This window comes from Stegostoma tigrinum, chromosome 23, assembly GCF_030684315.1.
Source record: "Stegostoma tigrinum isolate sSteTig4 chromosome 23, sSteTig4.hap1, whole genome shotgun sequence".
Taxonomy (NCBI): Eukaryota; Metazoa; Chordata; class Chondrichthyes; order Orectolobiformes; family Stegostomatidae; genus Stegostoma; species Stegostoma tigrinum.
Genome location: NC_081376.1, coordinates 51,447,314 through 51,468,439, shown reverse-complemented (window position 1 = coordinate 51,468,439; position 21,126 = coordinate 51,447,314). Strand labels below are relative to the sequence as shown.

General features: G+C 40.3%; 1 protein-coding gene across 5 annotated transcripts in view; it reads left to right on the top strand.

Annotated features, from left to right (window-relative positions):
* Positions 1 to 21,126, top strand: part of pdxdc1 (pyridoxal-dependent decarboxylase domain containing 1) — an 85,717-nt gene that overhangs the window by 27,498 nt on the left and 37,093 nt on the right. For 3 of the 5 annotated variants that reach the window (XM_059654183.1, XM_048551661.2, XM_048551659.2), the window contains exons 13-18: positions 3,424 to 3,474; positions 7,428 to 7,508; positions 15,094 to 15,157; positions 16,273 to 16,364; positions 18,010 to 18,115; positions 19,330 to 19,501. In XM_059654183.1, coding sequence (XP_059510166.1) covers positions 3,424 to 3,474; positions 7,428 to 7,508; positions 15,094 to 15,157; positions 16,273 to 16,364; positions 18,010 to 18,115; positions 19,330 to 19,501 — 566 coding nt within the window. The remainder of the gene's footprint in view (positions 1 to 3,423; positions 3,475 to 7,427; positions 7,509 to 15,093; positions 15,158 to 16,272; positions 16,365 to 18,009; positions 18,116 to 19,329; positions 19,502 to 21,126) is intronic. The other 2 variants (XM_048551663.2, XM_048551662.2) reach the window with 1 other exon arrangement.

The window sequence follows — 21,126 nt, the reverse complement described above, 5'->3', positions numbered from 1 at the left end:
TGTCTTGCACATTTCTGGCAGAGGAAGTTGTTATTTTTCATGAGATCATAAAAGTCCAAAGGCAAGAAAAGTTGCTCATTCCCAGCAGAGATAGTAAGAACTGCTGATGCTGGAGTCAGAGATCAGTGTGGAGCTGGAGGAACATAGCGGGTCAGGCAGCATTAGACAAGCGGGAAGGTTGATGTTCCGGGTCGGGATCCTTCTCCAGAAAATCTGAAGAAGCGTCCCAACCCGAAACGTCAACTTTCCTACTCCTCTAATGCTCCCTGGCCTGCGGTGTTTCTCCTTGCTCAGTCCCACCAACATGTTTTGATTTCTATAAATAAAAATCTTATGATTTCATCTGTTTACCTGAAAGGTTTTTCCCATAATCTATCAACCCCTGAGTTTTTTCCTAAAGTCTGCTTTTATTTTCCCATCACTAATTAAAACTTGTTTGTGATGGGCAATTTTTGTTTTGGGCTCTCCATAATTGCTACAACAGCGTACAATTATGCAGGGTGTATAATATTGACTAAAAGTTTGAGGGAATCACGACATGAACCAAAGACTGAGATACCTGGGTTGGTGAACAAAAGTTGAAAGAGATGGGATGCCAGAAGACAAGAGTCTGCGGTGAAATAGGGAAGAGTAGTAGGGAAAATATGCCACTAACACAGTTGCAGAGGATGTCATTGTGGATTTTGGTGACAGCTGTTTCAGATACTGGTGGAGTGAAGTGAAGATGACTGCATCAAAAACAGTGTGTGGGGAAATTGAAGGGTTGGATCAGATGACAGAATTAGGGATGGGTGAGGCCACATAAGGATTTAAGTTTTGAAGATGAAAATTCTAAACTTTTGGCACAAGAGGGAGCCAGAAGCTAAAACTGTGCCTGCAGTGGATCATAGAAACAGTGCAGTACCAAAGTGTCCCTTCAGCCCATTGAGTCTGTATCGCCTAAAATACACCACTACCAATGCTAGTTCCATGTTACTTACCTCGACTGCCCTCCCAGTTGATGCATTTCAGACCCCACCATCCCCTGGGGAGAAACTTCCTCAAGTCCCCTCTAAACCTCCTGCCTTTCACTTTGAAATTATGCCCCCTTGTTTTGGACCCTTCGACAAAGAGAAACAGCTGCTTTCACACTATCCATGTCTTTCATAATCTTATATACCTCTAAAACCGCCCCCCCCCCCCCCACTCAACCTCCTCTGCTCCAAAGAAAACAGCCAGACTTTCTCTAGCCTGTCTTCATTGTTGAACCTTTCCAGCCCAGGCAACATCCTGCTCAATTTCCTTTGAAACCCCTTCCATTGCAGTTACATCCTTGCTCTTGAATGGTGACCAGAACTGAAAGGGGAGTTTGGGTTACATTGACACAGCATCGAGGAGGGGATTGTTTGAAACAATCAATTAAGACCCCGTGAGAAGATAAGGTGCTCTTGTGGGCACAGTAAAGTCAGTTGGAATGACCACAAATCCAACTTCTGGAGATGGAGTCATTACAGCGACTAGATTACTTAATACTTCACTGGAATCCTCTTATCTTATAGGTTTAAGCTCATTTGATCTTCTCTCATCTCACCTTTCCTTATTTGTACAGTAGTTCTTGTTGCTGTTTTCTTGTACTCCCTCTGTTTCTTGTACTCCTCTTTTAAAGGATGGTGGCATAAACTGCACACGTACTCTCCCTCAGGACCGACCATGCAGTAAATTAGTTCGGCATGATGCTATATATATTTATACCATGTTGTTTTCGTAATCTCTGCAATATTCAACTTGTTTCTCCATACAGAAAATGGTAAGACACAAGTCTGTTAAATGCGGAGATAGTAGGAACTGCAGATGCTGGAGAATCTGAGATAACAAGGTGTAGAGCTGGATGAACACAGCAGGCCAAGCAGCATCAGAGGAGCAGGAAGGCTGACGTTTCACTCTCTGTTGCACTCACTCTCTTGCACACGCACACAATTTGTGTATGCAGATACATTTTTTGTTAAAAAAGCACACTATTGATAGACAGTCAATCAAAATGATATTTTATAAATTCCTGTTAGAAATAAAACCAGTCTGACTCCAAGCTAAAACGCAAACAGATTCTAAACAAGGCCTCACACATAATGTGCATTGTCTGACCTAAAATGTCACCTCTTCTTTATACTGATAAAACCTTTAGTTCTCTCAGGAGGGGAACATGAAAGGAATTCGGGGATTTCTATATGCATATTAATCAATTAAAACTTTCTAACTGATTAAAGATTTAACAGCATCTTCGGTTTGTTTGATACATCCTAGCGGTGGCGTGAACCTTTGATCTTTTACTTGTACATTCTGTGTCTGATACTACCTCTCTCTTTAACACCTGAAGGAGGACTGAGGCTCAGAAAGCTTGCTTCTCAAATAAACCTTTTGGACTATAACCTGGTGTCGTGTGATTTCTGACCTTGTCCACCCCAGTCCAACACCAGCACTACCGCATCGGTTGCAAAGTGTGTGACTTTTAGTATGTGAAACTACAAGCCTGCAGGGTACTGTACGTTCCTGTTTCGCTGGGTCAGCCAGTTTTGCAGGATTCTTTGCTTGTATAAGATTCTTGACAAACATTATAAAAACCTTGAAATGAGTTAAGCAAGCATTGGGAACAGTTTTATTACTGTTATGATGCTTGCCATGCCATACTCCAAAGGGTGTCAGTTAGCTCAGTTGGTGGATGGCTGGATTCTTATGCAGAGTGATGCCAACAGCAGGAGTTCAATTCCTGCACTGGCTGAGGTTACCATAGAAGGTCTGTTCTTCCCAACCTCTCCCCACCGTGGTGGCCCTTGGGTTAAACTGCCTATGGTTGCCTTTCTGTAATGAGAGTGTAGCCCTATAGTCCAGTGGGCCTATGACAATTTTTATCTGTCTTCGCAGAACAGAACAGGAAGCAAGGTGCACCTATGTCAGTAGAATAGCCTTCTGCATCAGTGATCCTCGTTGTCTTGGCTTCTGTCAAGCTCATGCAGATTCTAGACTTCATCTAGGCAATGTTCAGGGGCAATTTGTTCTTTTAGTTTTGCTGTTGAATGTGTTAGACTGCTGTGATGCTGACTGGTGGAGTCAGTCTGGTCTTTGATGAGGCCATAGTGGGTCACATTTCAGGAATTAATTTGGATGATGGAGATTTAGCAGCATGGCCATGATTATATATTTGGGTGTTCATGGTAGGAAAAGATAACTTGTCCTACGCGTACAGTCCGAGCAGAGTCCTTGAATATTTTCAAGGCAGAGATAGATGCTTGTTAACTCTTCACCTGCTTCATCATGGATAGATGGGAATGTGGCTTAATCAGAAGGGCCATGATCTTATGGAATGGCAGAGCAAGCTTGAACTGCTGAGTCATCTCTTGCCCCTAATTCTTTTCTTTATATTTAACAATTGTTTCATGTATTTTTCAGAGCCAAAGATTGCTGGAAAATTTAAGAAAACTAAGTTCTATCAGAACAGCGGTATGTATTTAGCTTGTATCTTTGTAACGTTTGTAGACTTGACTGGAATGCACACCAAAGAGTGATTATAGAAGTCATAGTAATGCAGTATTAGAATAACATTCCAAGATGAATGTTATTTTTCACAATTTTAGTTATTATCTATATTTGATGTGCTTATTTGGGATTTGTATAAATTGTTAAAGTTGAACATTGAATAGTACAGGACAGGAACAGGCCCTTTGGCCAACCATGCCTATGCTAATCATGATGCCATTCTAAACTAATCCCAACTGCCAGCACATAGTCCATATCCCTCTATTCCCTGCCTGATCATGAGTCCGTCTAAATACCTCTTAATCTTTGCTATGATATCTGCTTCTACCGCGCCCCCTGGCAAGACATTCCAGGCAGCAGCCACTCTGCATAAAAATCTTTACTTGCACATCTCCTTTAAATACCAGTCACCCCTCCCCCCCACCCCCACCACCACCACACCAAAATATTTGACATTTCCACCCTGGGAAAAAGACTCAACTATCCACCTATCCATACCTCTCATAATTTTATGAACTTCTATCAGGTTACTCCTCAGCCTACAATGCTCTAGCAAAACAAGCCAAGTTTGTCCAACCTCTCCTCATAACTAATATGTTCCAATCCAAGCAACATCCTGGTAAACAGCTTTTATACCCTCTCCAAAGCTTCCACATCCTGTCGCAACCAGAACTGCACACATTACTCCAAATATGGCCTAATTAAAGTTTCATAGACTTACAGCTTTTATACTAAATAACCTGACTGATGAAGGCAAGCATGCCATATGCCTTTTTTTAACCAACTTATCCACTTGTGTTGCCACTTTCAGGGTGCTATGGACTTGCACCCCCAAGATCCTTCTGTATATAATCAGAGGGTTAGATAGGGTGGATAGGGAGAGCCTTTTTCCTAGGATGGTGACAGCGAGCACGAGGGGGCATAGCTTTAAATTGAGGGGTGAAAGATCTAGGACAGATGTCAGAGGTAGTTTCTTTACTCAGAGAGTAGTAAGGGAATGGAACGCTTTGCCTACAACGGTAGTAGATTCGCCAACTTTAGGTACATTTAAGTCGTCATTGGACAAGCATATGGACGTACATGGAATAGTGTAGGTTAGATGGGCTTGAGATCGGTATGACAGGTCGGCACAACATCGAGGGCCGAAGGGCCTGTACTGTGCTGTAATGTTCTATGTTCTGTGTTCTATATCATTGTGCCTAAGGGTCCTGCTGTTTACTATATTTCGCATTTGACTTTCAAAAATGCATCACCTCACACTTGATTGAACACTATCTGTCATTTCTTTGCTCAACTTTCCAACTGATCTGTATCCTGCTGTATCCTTTGACAACCTTCCTCGCTACCCAGAGCTCCACCAATTTTTGTGTCATCTGCAAACTTATTAAACAAATCATCTACATTTTCACGTAGATCATTTTATATATTCTGATCCTTTCAGAGCACCACTGGTCACAGATCTCTAGTCAGACAAACACCCCTGCACACCCTTCTGCCCTCTACAACTAAGCCAATTTGCATCTCACTTAAAAGCTCACCATGGATCCTATGTGACTTAGTCTTCTGGACCTATCTACCATGAGGAACCTTGTCAAATGCTTTAGTAAAGTCCATGTAGACAACATCCACTGCCCCACCCTCATCAATTGTCTTTGTCACTTCCTCAAAAGAAATCAAATTTATGCGAAAAAATCTCCCTGCACAAGACCATTCTGACAATCCCTAGTATGTCCGTTATTTTCTGAATGTAATTCCTTTCTCTAAGAACGCCCTCCGATAATTTTCCTATTACTGATGTAATGCTAATAAGAGTATAGTTTCCAGCATTATCCCTGTTGCTCTTCTTAAATAAAAGGAGGACACTGGCTATTCTCCAGTCTTCTGGGACCTCACCTGCGGCTAAAGAGGATCCAGTGATCTCTGTCAAAGCCCCAGCAATCACATACTTTCCCTCCCTCGATATCCTGGCCTCAGGACCTACCTACTCTAATAGTTTTCAAGATACCCTTTAGCTCCACGTGTAAATTCCTTCCCATGCCCTTGGGCGTGGCCCTGCTCTTTGCCCTTGAGTGGACCTGTTCTTACTCCTAATATACATATAAAATGCCTTGGGATTCTCCTTATTCCTACTAGCCAAGGATATTTCATGGCCCCTTTTTAGCTCTCCTAATTCCTTGTTTATGAAGATATATTTAGTTTTAAACTAATTTGCTGGATTTAGTTTGGAAATAGTTCTTTTGCTTGAAGAAAGTTACTGTCACACTTGTTTTTAAAAGTTGGAATGTACTGTTCCAAACAGTAGTGTGCACTCTGATTTTAAGTAACTTTTCACAATCATCGTTGGTTGGACATAGGGGTAATCTCTTTGAATATGGTCTTTTCCAATTTTGTCTTTGCAATCCAATTATATTAGACATGAGAAGCATTTGAATTTAGTTTGAAATATTTATTAACATTATTTTGGAAATTAAACTAAATGAATTAATGATTTTTTAAATGCTTATTTGCTGGGTAATGCATTAATGAAAACTGTTCAGTAGCCTTTGAGTGATCACCTCTTAATTCTCTTGTATGCAGTTCTTCCTATCTGTGAAAAATGTAGGAAATAAATCAGAAGAAAAGCTGCTGTTACTGCAGTTTGTTCAGTGATATTTATGGTCATGAGCATATCATTGTTTTATGTTTTGAATGTTTTGAAAACATTAAATTCATCAGTAGAATAGTTTCAGCATTTTAATGCTTTGAGATTTGTGAATGTGGATGTAACCTCCTGCCCTAACTTTGGTTTTCTGCTATTTGGAAGCAGGGATATATCTTCTTAACTTGTTTAAAACAAAATTCTTAAGACATTTCTTGTCAACCTTGGTCCCCTTTGGAAACGAGTCTAACATATTTGCCTGCCTCTCTCTTTTTGAGAACTTTATGACTGAACTTTTACCTTTATTTCTTTATTTTTTAAATTCATACCTAAGATTTTCTACTTAGGTATCTTTGTACTTAAGCTGATGCCGACTCACACTTGTCGACTTTGTTCAGAAATGACGACTTTATAGACTTTTCACTGTACTCATGTATCCCTGCAGTCGAGTACATGTGACAATAAGTCTAATTTTTTGAATGTGTATACTATAATTATTCCCTTCAAAGATGATAAATGTGCATTTTTGTGAGTATCTAATCAAATATTTATATTATAAATTTTAATTCTTTGAAACAAGGTGAATAAATTGGGTGGCACGGTGGTTCAGTTGTTAGCACTGATGCCTCACAGTGCCAGAGACCTGAGTTTGATTCCAGCTTTGGGCGACTGTCTGTGTGGAGTTTGCACGTTCTCCCCATGTCTGCGTGGTTTCCTGTGGGTGCTCTGGTTTCCACTCTCAATCCAACGATGTGCAGGTTAGGTGGGTTGGCCGTGCTAAGTTGCCCATAATGTCCAAGGATGTGTAGGCTAGGTGGATTAGCAGGGTTACTGGAATAGGGTAGGGGGTGGGCCTGGATTGGATGCTGTTCGGATGCTAGATGTGGACACAATAGGCTAAATGGCCTACTTACGCACTGTAGGGATTCTATGATTCTAAGTGATCAGTGAAATTGTCTTGTTCTGCAAGAAAAATTAAATCAGGATGTGGGGGAAATATCCGGGTGCATACTCTTTGATGTGCTGTCACAGAGCAGCATGAGTAGAGTATTGGGAACCATTTGGCCAGATTTTGTACCAGGCAATGGAGTCTGGATTAAGAAAAATAATAACTATTTTACTTTGTGCCAGAGGATATCATTGGCTTTGGTGAAAACACATTCACATGTTTCAAATCTTGTTCTGATTACTTGGCTACTGATTAGCATTTTTAAAAAATAACCTTTAATTAATTATGAACTTTTTTTGCAATAAGACTGATCTTACTGAATCCTTTCAGGAGGTAATCACCAAACCCAAGGAGCTGACATTCACTGGGAAATCTGTAGGCAATATCTTGGGGAATATTCTTTTGGCAATTGTAGGTGGGATAAAGTGATGCTTGCTAATCTATTTATTGCTAACTTGCATCTTTTTTTAAACTTTAATTATATGTTGCTTCAAGATATGGAAGCTACATGATCCATTCATTGTCCAATTTTCTACCTTAAAGCACTAATTCAGTGTTCTTCTAACAATTAGCACATTACCAATTTATTATACTTAAATAGCCTAAAATTTAATTATTGTAACTAAATTAGTACATAACGAAAGCAAAATACTTTGGATACTGGGAATCTGGAATAAAAACAAATGCTGGAGATACTGAGCAGGTCTGGCAGCATCTGTAGAGAGAGAAACAAATTTAAAGTTTCCAGGCCAATCTGTCTCTGCTTCAGTGTATTAATATATAAATAGCAAGAGGACTGTTAAGTTGGAATCTGTTGCCTTGCATTGTGAGAACTGTGTGAGACCTGTGTGTGTATGAATGATGAGGCAAGAACAGCCATCAGTTGATTGTCGGAACAATTACTTACAGATGAAAAGGAAATAAAAGAAATCCCTAGCTTCAATTGTGTGCATTTTGTAGATTAACAGTCTTGAAAAACAGGGCAGCATAATAGGTTTAACACTGGCTGGTTGCCTCAAACTCGAAGAGACTGATCAATGAAGGTATCCTCTGCATGTGATGAGTTTGGACATCTCAATCCTAAATTGAGTGACTATGAGCCTAATTCAGAATTAGCTGATAGTCTCTGTAGAAGGCACGGCAAAGAATGGAAAAGAAATATCATGCTGGTGGTGTAGGTTTGCACCTCAAGTTGGGGCTAAGGCATGTTTGATCGGAGTGGACAGAATTCCATTCTGTGCTACATCAGGCTTGGGAGCACTTGCTATTTTATTCTCAAGGACTAACATCCCTCACATTGATGAGTGTAAAAGCAATAGGAAATTTCAAAGTAATCTGGATCTGATTTAGTTCTTTATATTATGTTTACATTATTTTTTTCTTGTCATTTCTTGACCGCTTATCTGTTAAGGCTTAGTAGCAGATTTCAGCCTGTATATCATATTGGAAACCTGATTAACCACTCAGGAAGAAATGTCTCAGGCTACTATACTTGCCATGTTGCCAGATGCTTTTAAGCATAGTGTAGCATTTATTTTTTAACTTTATGCATAAGATGTACCATTGCAATGCATTTAAGCTTCCCCATAGCCCCATAGTAACTTGTTGCTGCGTTTTTGTGATTTCTTTATTGGCTGATTGGGACGTGGCAGCCCAGTCTTTTGTCATCTTTGCAGTATGCAACTGCATTAAACTTATGTTGAAATTGTACAAGCACCCTTCTGTGCACAGAAAAGAATTTATTACAATCCCAGTAGTTATTTGCACTAATTGCTGAACAGCTTTTTAACCAATGCTACAAAATAATGTGCTTGAGTGAGTAGCTACATAAGTGTTTGACTTTGCAATTGCACACAGAGTAATATTTTCTCTGTTGGAGAATTGTTTGGACTTTAAATGGACCATGTGCAAAAATGCTCCAGTAGCGTTTTTTCAGTCAACTAACAACACTTGCCTCTGAATGTTCATTTCATGTCCTGTATCGATTGAAAAAAAATCTGTGCATTTTAGAGTGCTGCACGTGCATGATGTAATATGCATGTGATGGGATTATCGTTTTATTTGCTTCAGCAGTGAAAGGAAATAAGTTTGATAAAGATGAAAAGACCATTTTAATCACTGCATGACAACGAAAGGCCTTTGACATACCAAGAAACATTCTATGTGTAGTATTAAACAATTTGTACATGCTTACATATTTACCTAAATTGATAGTACAGGTTAAAAAAAATGGTATGAATACAGTTAAAATCCCAGCCCTTTGCATTTCTGAAAAGAAGAACTTAAACAGCTCTTGTGAAATGCTTTTCTAATCAAAAGTTGCAGTTGGAATTTGTGCTGAAAATTCATTCTTCAATGGCATTATAGCTTTCAGTGATCTGTGCTCTACATTTTTCGATATTTTGGATTTGAAAATATAAAATATTTAAATATAAAAATATAATCAGTTAATAAAAGTTTGGTCCAATGGCAAAATGTTAACCTGTCTCCTGCTGGTGTCATCAAAATTGTGCAACAATTAATCTAAATGTCACTGCTACTAAGAATCTGCACGTCAGGTACAAGTCATTACTTTTGCAGTCAGGTACGTAAGCATCTACTAAAGAGGATTGTTTGTGGAATTCAGAAATTTTCTGACCAGTTCTATTTTATTTACAATTTATGTTTCAGTTGCTGCTGAACATGTTTCTGTTCTGTTGAATTCTTCAGCAAAACAGAATTAGCTGCATCCATTCAAACACCAGCTCTGTATTGTAATTGCCAAATTATGGAATAGTTCACAGCACAGAGATAATGATGAAGGCTGCAAGATCTTAAAGTTTGACAGAGTTGCTTCTAGAATTTCTATAATTTATTTTTATCATATTTTGGAGGTTACCATTCCTTTAAACACAGACACAGTACACAAGTAATTTAAAAATTAACTCCTGAACAGAGCCTCTCCTGAAACACTGCAGAATAGCAAGCTGCATCAATCACAAGTCAAGGAAAGGAGTGATTCAAATTTGACACTGATTCAATTTGTATATTACTGACAGCTTTCTTTTAAAACTCATGTGCTGGGGAATTCAAAATCCAAGGTGGTAACCTGATAACTCTCCAGAGTATTGTGAGCTGTATCTGTTCAGATCAAAGATATTTGAAAGTGTGAGAAATAAGCAACAGAAGCAAATAGATGAATTACACTCCACAATGGCACGAAATCTCAGAAGAATCTCACTTTTATAAGAATTAGCTTAGTTGTGGCAATTCAAGGAATTTAGTGAAGTAAATACATAGCAGTAGCAATTCCTTGTGACTGTGTATGTTCTTGAGCATATTCTGTAAAATAAATTTGCATGATGTTTTAACTGTGATATTTTGGTACTTCTAAACACTGGTTAGATCTGTTGGAAGCATAGCAACACTATAATAAGTCAAAATAATGACCAGTGTGATTGCACTGCTGGGGAGTCAAAGGAGATTTGTTTACAGGCAAGGTGGATGGAGGAGTGCCAGCATCTTAAGGAATCCTCTCTCCAACTTGCTGAAGCAGTCGTTGTTGAAATGCAGCAAAACCTGGATAATATCTAGATGTTGGCTGACAAGTCTGAAGTGACGTTTGAACCACATGCAATGACTATCTACTGTAAGAAAAAATCTTAATGAAAGAATCAAAGCACTGCGGCTTCAAGAGCAAATCAGAATCTAGGAGCCCTGTGGTGTGTAATTCACCTCCTAACTCCCCAAAGCCTGTCTACTTGTCAAGGTACAAATCAGAAGTGTGATGGAATGCTCCTCACTTGCTTGAATGAATGCAGCTCCAGCAACACTTATGAAGCTTGACACCATTCAACACGAAACAACCTGCTTGATTGGCACTACTTCCACAGACATTCACTATCTCCATTCCTCACTTCCAGTCGCAGCATTGTGAACTATCTGCAAGGTCTGCTGCAGAAACTCTTCTAGTTTTCTTGGAAAATGCCTTTCAAACCCATGACAACTACCACCTAGTAGGACAAGGAATGCAGTTACAAAGAGAACACCATGATCTGTGTGTTTCCCGTTGAGCCGTTTGTCATCGACACTCAGGTCGGTGGAGTTGTGGATAGTGAGGAAGGATGCTGTTGGTTGCAGAGAGACATAGATAAGCTGCAGAGCTGGGCTGAGAGGTGGCAAATGGAGTTTAATGCAGACAAGTGTGAGGTGATGCACTTTGGTAGGAGTAACCAGAAGGCAAAGTACTGGGCTAATGGTAAGATTCTTGGTAGTGTAGATGAGCAGAGAGATCTCGGTGTCCATGTACACAGATCCTTGAAAGTTGCCACCCAGGTTGACAGGGCTGTTAAGAAGGCATACAGTGTTTTAGCTTTTATTAATAGAGGGATCGAGTTCTGGAACCAAGAGGTTATGGTGAAGCTGTACAAAACTCTGGTGCGGCCGCACTTGGAGTATTGCATACAGTTCTGGTCACCGCATTATAAGAAGGATGTGGAAGCTTTGGAAAGGGTGCAGAGGAGATTTACTAGGATGTTGCCTGGTTTGGAGGGAAGGACTTACGAGGAAAGGCTGATGGACTTGAGGCTGTTTTCATTAGAGAGAAGAAGGTTGAGAGGTGACTTAATTGAAACATATAAAATAATCAGAGGGTTAGATAGGGTGGATAGGGAGAGCCTTTTTCCTAGGATGGTGTCAGCAAGCACGAGGGGGCATAGCTTTAAATGGAGGTGTGAAAGATATAGGACAGATGTCAGAGGTAGTTTCTTTACTCAGAGTAGTAAGGGAATGGAACGCTTTGCCTGCAACGGTAGTAGATTCGCCAACTTTAGGTACATTTAAGTCGTCATTGGACAAGCATATGGACGTACATGGAATAGTGTAGGTTAGATGGGCTTGAGATCGGTATGACAGGTCGGCACAACATCGAGGGCCGAAGGGCCTGTACTGTGCTGTAATGTTCTATGTTCTGACTTGGAAATATGTTGCCATTTCTTCACTATAGCATGGATCAAAATTCTGGAATTCCCTCTCAGAGGATATTTGAATCTGCCTACAAAAGATTGACTGCAGTGATGCAGGAAGGTAGCTCACCTTGTTGAGAACACCTGGGATGGATAGTTGATACTTACATTCCATGAATGATACACTTTGAGATCTAAAAATGGAATCAACAGTAGGGTCACCATTGTCGAGGAAAGACTGCACCTGCAAGTGTGACCAGGCAAAGAGGGAATCAACAGCTGCCCAGGACGCTGGCTCACCTGTTTGTCACTGAGAAGCTGGCCCTCCATTGACTCTGTCTACACTTCCCACTGCCCTGGGAAAGCAGCCAACGTCATCAAAGGCCCTTCCCACATCTGTTATACTCTCTTCCATTGGGTAGGAGATACAAATGTTTGTTTGAAAATGCATACCAACTGATTCAAAAGCAACATCTTCCCCTCTGGTATCAGACCTATGAATGGACCTCTCATATATTAGAGTTGATCTTTCTCTGCACCTTCTCGGTAGCTGTAACACTATATTCTGCATTCTGTTCTGTTACCCTGATGTACTTATGTAAGATATGATTTGTCTTGGTAGCACTCAAAACAACACTTTTCACTGTATATGTGTGCAATAATAAATCAAATCAAAAACCTGGCATCTAACTCAGTACCATCACCTTGCAATCTGGGGCTGACTGGAAAGTTGCTGTCATTCTCTGCCAATAAGCCTCGAGGCCGTTTGCTCCTTTTCTTGTCTACCTGGCCCTCGGATAACCTGAGAAATTCGTATCCTGCCTATAAATGACCTGGTGCTGGCAGACCAACACGTCAGATGGCATGAATTTTTGAGCACACCTGATAATCACGCCTAAAATGTTAAATGTAAGTAGGTAATTTTAAGGATCAGCCATGGAGACAGAGAATGAAGAATGAGTTGAAATTCTGGATTTTGGGGCAGTTTTGAAGGGGGTGAGAGCTGATGGCCAAACAGGAGTTTCCATATCGTTGGGCAAAGGAATTGAATGTGAAAAGGGCAGACACTGACTAAAGTGCCTATCAGAGAGGGAAGAATATAATAATGGAGGATATTGCAATGATGGAACTCGGAAAAGCCCTTGGAGCAATTAACCTGAGAGTTTTCAATGGAATGCATTAGGAGAAAACAAGCCAATGTAGGTTATTGAGGATGAGCAAGGGAGGCAAAGTTGAGGATTAGTGCAGTCCAAGAGTGATGCAACTTAGATTTAGACAACGCAAGAGTTTCTGGGGAATGATAGACTGACAAGGAAGCATATTGCAGATGTAATCCACGTTTGAATGTCAGAGGAGGTGAAGGAAGTGCAACAGTTTCGTACAGCTGGCAATAAATGATTGTGGTGATATGTTGAGTGTGTGTTTGAAGCTCATTCTTTGATTATTTTGGCCATGGGGATTTTGCACTGTGATTTAGCCTATTGACCAGAGGTGGAAATAAAGTTAGTGCTCAGACATCAAAGGTGAAATTGATGTAAGAGATGAAAATGATGAAATTTGATATTTATTATTGTGTATCTAATTCCCTGTTACTAAAACAAAACTTAGTAAAAATTAATCTTAACTGCTGCCTCTCTTAGTGGTTTCATCTGTCTTTCCTAACCTTTCAACCTAATTCTTGCAAATTTTTTGATTTTTTTTTTGCCAGTTCTCTCTCCCTTTCGTTCCCTCCCTTTTCCTTTCCTCCCTCCTCTCCTGAAGGCATCGATTCCTTCCTGGATGCCGATCACCTTTATCCAATTGGCCTTCCATGTGTGAGCCAAGACAGTGAGTGCCAGTAGGATTGCCTGTCACTGGAAGCATCAGAGTTTGATGCTGGCTTTCCCTGAGATCTGCACAGCAACCTTCAAAAGAGGTTACTAGTTAATAATCAGGAAAGCAGTAAATATTTTCTTGCCTAAACTCGAAGACATTGAAGCAAATTTGTATACTCCTTTGGTTGTCCCATTTGAAATTTAATTCAACATCAATTGAGGATTAATAATCTAACTTTATCAGCCCATGAATAAAATCTTCAACCTCTTGACCTGTGGCTCAGTGCTCCCTAGCTGTGAACCCCATTTTTTAACCATACATCTCTGCCTTTTTGCTTTTATTGCCTCCTTTTTAGAAAGAAAATGTTTAAAAATTTGCGATTTCTACATTTTCCACTGCTTCACTGACCTGTGCCAGAGCTGGCACCTGCATTCTTTCCTGATTGGCTGAAGTTAACGTTTAAGTTGGCCTTTCAAATCCAAGTGTTAAGTTACTCATAACCATCTTACATATTAAGCAAATTAATGTACTGCACCTCTGCTGAGTGCTTGCTCAATGAGCAAACTTTTTAAAATTTTGCTTACTACCTGACTGTATCTGGTTATAACTGCAAGATTAGTTCTTAGTGTGTGTTCTGCTTAGTGTAGTGAGCCTTGAAGACATTTAGAGAAAGCACTTTATAGATCAGGGCTTTGCACATGTATGTGATGCTTGCATAAGACTGCAGTATATTTTGTTCATTACAGACCATATTTCGATAAAGCATCTTTTATCTAGATTCTGGGGTATCATTTTTCTGCTGTTTTCAATCTTTTAACTTTTCACTGGGAATATATTTGTCAAAAATGGAAAATGTCAAAGGCTTTTTATAACTGGTTTTGAATGTTATTTTTATTTCTGATTGAAATGGACACTACAATAAAATAGATCAGAACTCATAGAAGATTGGAAATTAGTTTATGGGCTGCTTATCTTTTGATTTGAAGAATAAGACTGAATCTAATATGTTTAGCAGATGAACTTTCCTATAGCCCTTCACAATATGCTAGAAGATAAAAATTCTGCTTTAATCAATATTCAAGTTAAAGCTCATTTGAAGTATGTTGGTAATGTGGCTTGTTGCTTCGATTTTGTTTAATGAAATAGCTGAGCCCATAAATTAAATGAAAATAAAAGACATTCCTTCTTTAAAAACAACAAACACCTAATACTTCTTGTTTTACTATTATTGTTTCAAGGTTGAAGATGAATTTAACTCTCCAGTGGTAGTGTTCAGATTCATCCGGGAGCACCTCAAATCAGGTAATGAAAGTTTGATTAAGTTATCCTGTACTATGCAGAATCGTAGAGATTTACAGCACCGAAAGAGGCTCTTTGGCCTGTTGATTCCACGCCAGTCATCAAGCACCCATCAAACTCTAATTCCATTTCCCAGCGGTTTGCCCTTATCCTGCTATGCAGTGGCATTTCATGTGTTCACGTTAATGCTACTTAAATGTAGGGCTCCTGCCTTTAGCATCCTTAGCGACAGTGATTTCCAGACACCCACACCCTCTCAATGAGAAACAAGTCCCCTCTTAAACCCCCCCGTTCCCTATTATAAATCTGTGTCCCTTGGTTATTGCCCCCTCCATTGAGGGGAAATATTTCTTCCCTTAATGTCAGAATTCCAGCAACATCTTCCCTTGCAGCTAGGGATACATCTCATCTGAATCTGGGGATTTATCTATTTTTAAGCCCATCAAAGCTGCTAATACCTCCTCTAATGTTAGCCTATTCAAGTATGTCACAGATACCACTCTGTTCCCTCTATTCCTATGTCGTCTTTACCTACCGTGAGCACAGATACAAAATACTGATTTAACGCCTCACATCCATCATCCAACTCCAGGTACACATTGCTCCATGTAGCCTGCCATCTATTTCCATTCCCGTAATGCAGTCCTTTATGTCTGCCTTCCTATCCATGTCAACAAGCTTTGTTTAACCAACCTGGACTCCTGAGCTCATCCACTTACAAACTGCAGCTCATCCAGAATACTGTCCTCTGAATTCTGTTTGTTAAATTCAACTTCCCAAATTTCACTGACCACTAATCCAGATTTGACAGTCTCTGTATGGATAGTTTTGGAAGGATGGTAGTAAGGTGACATTTGGCCCACAGCTCATTGCTATCCATAGACGCCTACTGGAAACAATATATACAGATGTCAGATAATCACCGGTTGAAATGCAGCGTCACTTCCTACTGTTCTCCCGTGGCCACATTTTTTGGTACTAAAGACTGAATATCACCTATAGAATCAAACTAGATGGCAACACCTGCAGGTGAAGCAGAGGAAAAATTGATAAAAACAAAACAACATGTGCAGCATTTCTGTGACTTGATCTGTTGTAATTTATATTCACATTTGCAGCTCTAGATGGAGCTCAGTACCAAACTGCTACAGTTCAGGAATCCACAAAGGACAGTAATGAGAGAGAAATTGATGATGCCCTGAATCGCTGGGTAAGAATTTAACTTGAAGCTTATGTTTTGTTAGGCTTTCAGATGCATTACCTGATTAAATGCAGTCAACACGGCTTTGAGAGGGGCAGGTCATGTCTCACAAACCTTATCAAGTTCTTTGAGGATGTGACTAGAAAAGTTGATGAGGGTCGAGCTGTGGATGTGGTGTATATGGACTTCAGCAAGGCATTTGATAAGGTTCCCCATGGGAGGCTCATTCAGAAGGTCAGGAGGAATGGGATACAGGGGAACTTAGCTGTCTGGATACAGAATCTGCTGGCCAACCGAAGACTGAGTGGTAGTAGAAGGAAAATATTCTGCCTAGAAGTCAGTGGTGAGTGGTGTTCCACAGGGCTCTGTCCTTGGGCCTTTACTGTTTGTAATTTTTATTAATGACTTGGATGAGGGGATTGAAGCATGGGTCAGCAAGTTTGCAGACGACACGAAGGTTGGAGGTATCGTTGACAGTATAGAGGACTGTTGTAGGCTGCAGCGGGACATTGACAGGATGCAGAGATGGGCTGAGAGGTGGCAGATGGAGTTCAACCTGGATAAGTGCGAGGTGATGCATTTTGGAAGGTCGAATTTGAAAGCTGAGTACAGGATTAAGGATAGGATTCTTGGCAGTGTGGAGGAACAGAGGGATCTTGGTGTGCAGATACATAGTTCCCTTAAAATGGCCACCCAAGTGGACAGGGTTGTTAAGAAAGCATATGGTGTTTTGGCTTTCATTAACAGGGGGATTGAGTTTAAGAGTCATGAGATCTTGTTGCAGCTCTATAAAACTTTGGTTAGACCGCACTTGGAATACTGCGTCCAGTTCTGGTCACCCTATTATAGGAAAGATGTGGATGCTTTGGAGAGGGTTCAGAGGAGGTTTACCAGGATGCTGCCTGGACTGGAGGGCTTATCTTATGAAGAGAGGTTGACTGAGCTCGGACTTATTTCATTGGAGAAAAGGAGGAGGAGAGGGGACCTAATTGAGGTACACAAGATAATGAGAGGATAGATAGAGTTGATAGCCAGAGACTATTTCCCAGGGCAGAAAAGTCTAACATGAGGGGTCATAGTTTTAAGCTGGTTGGAGGAAAGTATAGAGGGGATGTCAGAGGCGGGTTCTTTACACAGAGAGTTGTGAGAGCATGGTGTGCGTTGCCAGCAGCAGTTGTGGAAGCAAGGTCATTGGGGACATTTAAGAGACTGCTGGACATGCATATGGTCACAGAAATTTGAGGGTGCATACATGAGGATCAATGGTCAGCACAACATCGTGTGCTGTACTGTTCTGCGTTCTGCGTTCTATGTTCTATGTTAAATGGAAAAGCTCAGCAAGCCTAGCAGCATCTGTGTGGGAGAAAACAGAGTTAACGTTTCGGGTCTGGTGACCCTTCCTCAGAACAGAGTTCTGGACCTGAAACGTTAACTCTGTTTTCTCTTTCACAGATGCTGCCAGACCTGCTGAGCTTTTCCAGCAACTTTGTTTTTGTTCCTGATTTACAGCATCCTCAGTTCTTTCGGTTTTTACCAAAAGTTAAATAGTATCTTTATGAATAATTTAAAATATTAAGAAGTTCAAAGTGAGTTAGTAGCAAGTGTGTTGTCTTATAGTTAGTCATGAAATCATACCCTGTATTTCTGTCAACAGTTAGGAGAACAGCTAGGCCAGTTGGTTCCAACCAGTGGGGTGGATGTTGTAGAATTGGAAGATGAGGGAGTGTGTATACGATTTAGTCCATTGATGACAGCAGCAGGTAAGTAAAGAACTTTAATTAGATATTTATATTGTTTACATTTTGCAGTAAAGGATCTGTCTTCATTGTACAGTTATTTATGCATTTGATTATAGTCTGGTTAGTCTAAGCCTCCAGGCTGCTGTTGTATAACTTTTTTTCTGCGGATAAATGGAGGGGATTTTCATAAGCTGCGACTAGTTTGAACTCAATATCACATGAAAGCAAACAGACAGCATTGTGTTGGAACGTTGTCCAATCTCCTACCCTTGAGTTATTTGGGTCAATATTCTCTTGAGATTAGAAGAATGAGAGGTGACCTCATTAAAATGTACAAGGTTCTGAAGGGGCTGGATAGGGTCAGCTCTGAGTGGTTGTTCTTGCTGGTCAGGAAATCAAAAACATGATTGCTGCTCAGGATAAGGAGCCAACCATTTAGCACTGAGACGAGGCGAAACTTATTCACTCAAAACATTACGAATCTTTGGAACACCCTGCCACAGACACCTGTAGACTCTCCATTATTGAATACCATTAAGGCTCTGCTGGACAGGGTTTGGTGTCTCAGGGAATAGGGGGACATTGGGGAGCTGGTGGGAAGACAGAGTTGAAGCCCAAGATGATAAATGACCCTATTGAATGATAGGGACAGGGGACTCCCCTATTCCTGTGCATTTTTCTTGTGATATGGATTTCACTGGCCTTCTGCAATATACTGTGTATATGGAAGCATTAGGAGAGGTCCATAAATAATTTGCAAAAATTCTAACAATCCTGGTGCTGATCTTTACATATGCACGTTATCTGGATTTGAGCAAGTAAAGACCACAAATCCCATGTGTATTTCTCTTCAACTTTGTTGATATTCAGGGTAGTCGGGGCTAATGTTTTATGTTGAACTTCCTGATGCAATTATCCATGAAATTCAATTTCTGCATGAAATTGTCCCCTTCAATCAAGAAATATGTTTATTCATATTGCTTGATATCTTTATCTTTAAATGGCCCCTCTTTTTATATAAAAATATCTTATAGAATGAAATGATGAAACAATATAGCTACCAAACGTGACACACTATAGCACTGAAAATTTGCTATTTGAGATGAAGTGCAAAACAGACAATTTTTTTAAAATCATTTCCCAGTCTTACGCTGAGGTCTCACAGGTTACTCTGTCATCCATGGTTGCTGGCTGTCCTAGAATTTCTAAAAGAGAATTTCACTTTATTTATTTAGTCCTGAACACCACGCCAGAACATGTGGACCAATTGGCTGAGTGTCTGAAAGCAAAGATTCCCATTCTCATTAGCACCTTACAGCTTCGAGAAGAGTTTAAACAGGAAGCTTACCGGACTGCTGGCCTGACATATATCGAAGATCTCAGCTGGCCTGGATTAGGTGCTGTACGGTAGGTCTTTGAAAATGTATTCAGCAGTATGTTTCTGGAAGAAGTGAGAGACCACGCAGGGTTGTAGCAAGAATGAATGTAATGTGCATAACCCCAAATTACGGGGTGGAAGCTTTTTAAAAAATATACAGTTTCAGTGATATTAATGACAGGAAGGATCCATTTGATTTGAACTCCCAAATAGAGATTAAAAGATTGAAACAAAATATTACAGATTGTGGAATTCTGAAATAAAAACACAAATTGGAAATACTCTGACAGCATATGTGGAAGTAGACATAGGAAAAGAGTCAAGCGTGACTATTTGAAACTGAAGGTAGGTCTGAAATGTGCTCAGTTTTATGCTACCGAAAGGGGTGGGGGAATTTGGGGTGGAAGAAGGGGAAGTGATCATGTCACATCCAGAACTTCAAGCCAATGTTTTTGATTAGATTAGAATCCCTACAGTATGGAAACAGGCCCTTCGGCCCAACAAGTCCACACCGCCCCTTGAAACATCCCACCCAGACCCATTCCCCTATAACCCACACAACCCTGAATCTGTGGGCAATTTAATACGGCCAATCCACCTAGCCTGCACATCTTTGGACTGTGGGAGGAAATCGGACCATCCAGAGGGAACCCACGCAGACACGGGGAGAATGTGCAAACTCTGCACAGACAGTCGCCCGAGACTGGAATCGAACCCGGGTCCCTGGCGCTGTGAGGCTGCAGTGCTAACCACTGAGCCACCGTGCCACCCAATGTTCTTGGGGATGTGGGTTTAAATCCCACCTTTGGGAGATAGTGACTTTTGATAAGAATTACAAGGTAGTCTGGTGGTGACCATGTAACCGATGTCATTGTCATAAAAATCCATCTGTTCACTAATATCCTTTGGGAGAGGAGATCTGCTGTCCTTATCTGATCTGGCTTACACAGTCAACCACATTTCTGTGGGTCACCTTAACAATTAGGGACAGGCAATAGATGCTGACGCAGCTAGTCATTCTCACACTCCCTGAACCAAAAGGAAAAAAAAACAAGAGGAAAGATGTGGAAAAAGGTCGAGGGGAGGACAAATCAATGCCTTAAAACAAAGGATGGATGGAATGGAATGGCGACGTATAGAACCGAAGTGAATGATATGATGAGGCTAGGGACCACTAACATTTAAGAAGAAATCTATTAACCAAAATGAATAAAACTACAATCATTCACTTTTTTCTAACAAACATAACCTGGAAAAAAAAGAAAATCAAAACTTTTGACATTGAAATATTCTTTTCCTATTCCTGGTTACAATAGTTTCCATACATTTTGTCATATTTAAACCGTAAGCTACCATACCAATATGAAGTCAGGTGATCTTGGTTCTAAACACTGTTACTGCAGGTTCAAAGTAGTAAAGTAAACATAGTGAATGCAGTGCAAACCACAGCTATAATGCTTCTTGGGTAATTCTGCTTTTTAGCTGATAAACAATTTGAAGTACAAAATTGGCCACGATGTTCACATGTTCTTTCTAACAATTAATTAATTCACGCGCCAGGAAATGCTTTTATTTCTACATGAATAATAAACATCAAACATTATTCTCCCTGGGTGTACTATTCACCAGCTTACTGTTCATAGTTATCCCTTCC